General features: G+C 51.7%; 1 protein-coding gene across 1 annotated transcript; it reads right to left on the bottom strand.

The window, feature by feature from the left end:
• Window positions 1–988: 988 nt before the first annotated feature.
• On the bottom strand, window positions 989–3,937 carry LOC120963964 (uncharacterized). The gene is made up of 5 exons (XM_040388434.3): window positions 3,800–3,937; window positions 3,297–3,687; window positions 2,789–3,214; window positions 2,525–2,674; window positions 989–1,431 (listed from the first exon to the last, which is right to left on the bottom strand). The coding sequence occupies exons 2-5, from the start codon at window positions 3,660–3,662 to the stop codon at window positions 1,216–1,218; spliced, it is 1,158 nt and encodes a 385-aa protein (XP_040244368.1). The 5' UTR covers window positions 3,663–3,687; window positions 3,800–3,937; the 3' UTR covers window positions 989–1,215.
• Window positions 3,938–4,645: the final 708 nt, after the last annotated feature.

Below are 4,645 nucleotides of genomic sequence, written 5' to 3'. Positions count from 1 at the left end.
TGGTAAATATACCTTTGTGCCCTATAAGGTAAGATTGATTGACGGAGTCAAGAGATGGAGATCTTGGTTTAGCAGCGGCTAATGGAGTAGATTCCTATCTTATGCGGTGCCGCAGACACGGCGGTGTCATCCGAGAAGATTGCCGCACCACCCCTAGTGCCGAAGGCAGGCATAACTGTGCACATCTGATGAGCGACCCCCCTACTTCTCTAACTAACTGTCGATCCCACATTTTAATTTTCGTCTCTTGCAGGCAAAGAATCACTTTTCTATGGGCGTCGGCGACCTCGCAGACGTGCCGGCGAGCCGGAGCGCAATGATCCGAACAAGATGTCGACGCAACCATGAGGAGGAAGGAGGGGAAGATGGTTTCCTGGGCAATGTTGCAGAAAAAACTTGTTGATACTGACGAGTGTGGGAACCTCGTGCTCGTTACTCCAACTGAATCTATGGTTCTTGCATTTTATCTCTCGAAGAGCAGCCGTGTCGATCGCCGTCCTAAACCTACCCATGATGCGGTGGTTGAGGTTAAGGTTGTCTTTGTCCTGAGCCTCATAGATTGCGTTGAAATCGCCGTTCATGAGCCACGGCTCGCCGGCGGGTGGCGCACTGCTTACTAGCTCGAGGAGGAACTAATCTTTAGATGCGTCGTCTGTTGGTCCATACACGGTGGTTAGCCAGAAGATTTTAGCCGATCTAATTACCGTAACTTGCGCCGTAATGGAGTAGTAGTAGATTCCTATCCTATGCGATGCCACAGACACGACTGTGTCATCCCAGAAAATTGACGCGCCACCCCTAGTGCCCAAGGCAGGCATAACTATGCACATCTGAAGACACGGTACCCCTACTTCTCTAACTAACTGTCGATCCCACGTTTCAATTGGATAGTTTCGTCTATGGGCGTTGGCGACCTCGCAGATTGCCGGAAAGTTCAGGCCGCGCACATTCCAGCTAACTATGGGGCATTGGATGTCATCCATGGGGAAACAAAGAAGTTCTCTGGAAGCAAATTAAACTACTGAAAGTGCAGTACACCACCCTTACAACCGAGGCATGCCGACGACCACCAGTAGGCCCAAAACTACGCCGGCAGGAGAGATCTAGAAGAAGTTTAACTAGCTGATTAATCCACACACACAGCTAGTGCTTACATCGGCCTTAGCCGCCCAGTTCTTAACCGCCAAGTACAGGAGGAGCTAAAGGAGGTGGCCGTTACACGGAATGCCACCCGGGCGGGCCAGTCTTGCGCTTGGGACGAGCCGTCGGTCCAGCTGGGATTTGAACTCCTTGCGCGTTGGCTGTAGTCGCCGGATTAGCTGCAGGGCCATCAGCTGTTGACGTTGCCGTATCTTCAAGTTCAGGCTCCGGGACGCTGACATTGCGCCCTTCATCTTCAGCAGGCTTGGCAGTGGGCGAACCGGAGGTGCGCTACGGCATATGCATGGAAAGTGAAACGTGAGCTGAAGTTTTAACAAGTTGTGTATGCTATAGATATTCGTCAGTTAAAAAAAGTGCAGAAATTCGTGCAACTGTACGTCAGAGAAAAGCCAATAATGTGTACTCTGCGCTACTACTAATCGATAACAAACCCATGTGAGATTTTAGCAACAAGACCTGATATAAGTACTAGCATGCTGATCCTATATCTATATGCTCAAGCAAGAGGATCGTCCTTAAAGTTGAATGCCTTCAGAACATTCATATAGCTGTACCAACACCCAAATACGTTTGGCAAACTCTTTCTCCCAATAGAACAGCACTGAAGGCTAAAAAAAGTTTCAGGAAAACATGAAATGGGGAAGGTGTTGTATCTTTCAGGATATCGTACTACATAGCATTATTGAGGAAGATGGAAACAAATACTAGAAAAAATCCAAATATTTTTTGTAGTATACATGGTCGACCATTCTACTCGAATATGAAGTTTCACAAAGAAATGACACCCACGGCATTCTGGGCGAAAAAGACAAAATATTTGCTATATTCGAAAGACTATTTGAAGGAATAGTAAGGTCGGATTGTATTTTCTTCACTACAGAATATCCCGATGCCATTCCTTCACGAAATTTCTTAGACGAGTAGAATGCTCTACCAAGTTTGATATCCCAAAGTTTCAGAATTTTTTGAATTTTCTAGTATTTGTTTCGAATTTACTATTCACGTGGGTGCGCGTGGAACATGTTCACTTGTGTATTTTCGGAGGGAAATTGCCTAGTACAGTCATTCTAAAACCATCTACTTGTATCAGCATTCAGCAGTACAGAATTTGCTAGCAACAGCGTCTAAATAACTACTGACAGGAAACAATAAAACAACTTGCTCTTCCCAAAGTTGCATTTCAGGCTTCAAGCAGATAGGCCGCCCGCCCATTCCCCACACAGCGTGCATGAAGCAATAAGGTGTACAGAGCAAACACATCAAAGCATGTTTCTACTCTAGTTCATAGCCTTCATATGGGACAAGCAATGATGGTTTCTACCGAGTATTGACACTGCAATGGCAGTAAGGCAGGTAAACTCACCAGCCTCTTTGTCTTTGGTGCACTCTGCTGCTGCTTGATTTTCTCTTGTTCCCACAGGTATTTTTGGTAGCTCCACTTAATTTGATCCTCTTTTGGTAGCTTGCTTCTTGCATACGCCTCAAGCAAGGGCATTTCCCACTTCTTGGTCCCCTGCAAATGCAATGGCGAGTATACATTGTCAGTAAGTAACCTGTACATATTTCTCAAGGGGCGTTCACAGCTTCTGAAACCTCCCCTGTTTAAGCTACAGATTCTGAACCAAACCTGCGGTTTCGACACTTGCTCGCCGCCACCATGGTCGTCGGACGGCTTGGCAGGCTGGGGGTTGTGGCCCTCGCCGTGGTGCACCCACACCGTGTACCCTGGCATGAAGCCGTTCCTGCCCAGATCCAGCTGCATGGCGTACTTGGTCCTCGGCCGCCTGTTGCGGTTGCGGCAGCGCGCGCAGGGGCACAGCATGCCCACGTCCTGGCGCTCCGGCGGGACGCCGCGGAAGGCGCGCTCCACGAACTCGGTCGTCTTCTCCACCCACTCGGGGGTGATGGACTCCCTGCTCTGGCGGCCCGTGTACATCCAGCTGCGGTCGTCCGCCATCGTCGCTGGGCCTCCCTCTCCCTGCGGCGCAGCCCGCGCCCACAGTTGATCCTTCTTTGGTGGCTTGCCTCTTGCACACGCCCACTTCTTGGTCCCCTGCAAATGTCAGTAACCTGCTGAAACCTCCACTGTTTAAGCTACAGTTTCTGAAACCCCTCTCAGATGTTCAGAACCAAACCTGCGCTGATTTCGACGCTTGCTCGCCACCGCCGGCGCCATCCTTCATCCCGTTGAGATCGCCATTCTCTTTGGGGTGGTCGTCTGACGGCTTAGCAGGCTGGGGGTTGTGGCGCTCGCCGTGGTACACCCACACCGTGTACCCTGGCGCGAACCCGTTCTTGAACAGATGCAACTGAATCTCGTCCTTCGATCTGTACAGCCTGAACTCGCAGCGAGCGCAGGGGCACAGCACGACGGCATGGCGCCCCGGCGGGAGGATGCGGAAGGCGCGCTCCACGAACTCGGTCGTCTTCTCCAACCACTCGGGGGTGAACTTCTTCCTGCTCTGGCGGCCCGTGTACATCCAGCTGCGGTCTTCCGCCATCGTCGCCGGCCGGGCCTCCCTCTCCCTGCGCCGCACGCCACACATGGACATGATTGTAAGCTCAGTCAGAAACCGAACCATTGCGGGAACACGAGCAGATCTGCCGCTCCGAGCAGCACAAATGGCAGCGAACTGACCTGAGTGCCGGCCGGTTTCTTCTTCAGACGTGCGATGCGAGTGCGACCTTCCCAAACAGCAGGCTCGGACGCGGGGACGAGCGGCGGCGCGAGTGGAAAAGGGCGCGGAGGATGGAGGCGCAAGTGGAGGATGTAGGGTTGGGGGGGTTTGGGGGCACTGCAGATTGCAGCCGGGGGTTTGCCGAGTGCGCGGTGGCGGGAGAACGTCGGCAAAGAGACGGGCAGACGGCAAAGCCTTTGCCGAGTGAGCGACGCATTGGCGTATTGCTCCAGTACGTATTCCCGAAAGGCCTGAGCGCCTGGGCCTTATTTGCTTGTAGCTGGGCCAGTAGAGAAATCAGCAAATGGGCCCGAGAGGCCCGAGAAGATGAACTTCTCTCCAAAAGTCGTCGGAGCCAGGCACAATTTGTTGTATCTAGATAAATTGACCCCCCACAGGAACAGAGAGGAGAGAAGTTCATCTTTCCCCCACTGGAACAGAGAGGAGAGAAGTTCATCTTCTCGGGCCTCTCGAGCCCAGCTACAATTTGTAGCTGGGTCATTGTAGTTATAGTGTGGGATCCAACAATTTGTAGCTGGGATCCAACAAGTTCATCTTCCAGCCGGGCACACTTGTCTCCTCTCTGAGCCGGGCACAATTTGTTGGATCCCACACTGTAGCTAGGCCGTCATCGCCCCTCCCTTGTCGGAGCCGGGCACAATTTATTGTATCTAGATAAATTTAAGACAAGAATTTTGGGACGGAGGAAGTAGTAGACAGTCAGAAAGTCGTCGTGCTAAGGCCCCATAGGACCAACGCATCAAAACATCAACCGCCGCCGATGAAGAGAAGTTTAGATCGAAAGG

Source organism: Aegilops tauschii, chromosome 5 (genome assembly GCF_002575655.3).
Source record: "Aegilops tauschii subsp. strangulata cultivar AL8/78 chromosome 5, Aet v6.0, whole genome shotgun sequence".
Taxonomy (NCBI): Eukaryota; Viridiplantae; Streptophyta; class Magnoliopsida; order Poales; family Poaceae; genus Aegilops; species Aegilops tauschii.
This window is presented reverse-complemented; position numbering and strand designations above follow the sequence as displayed.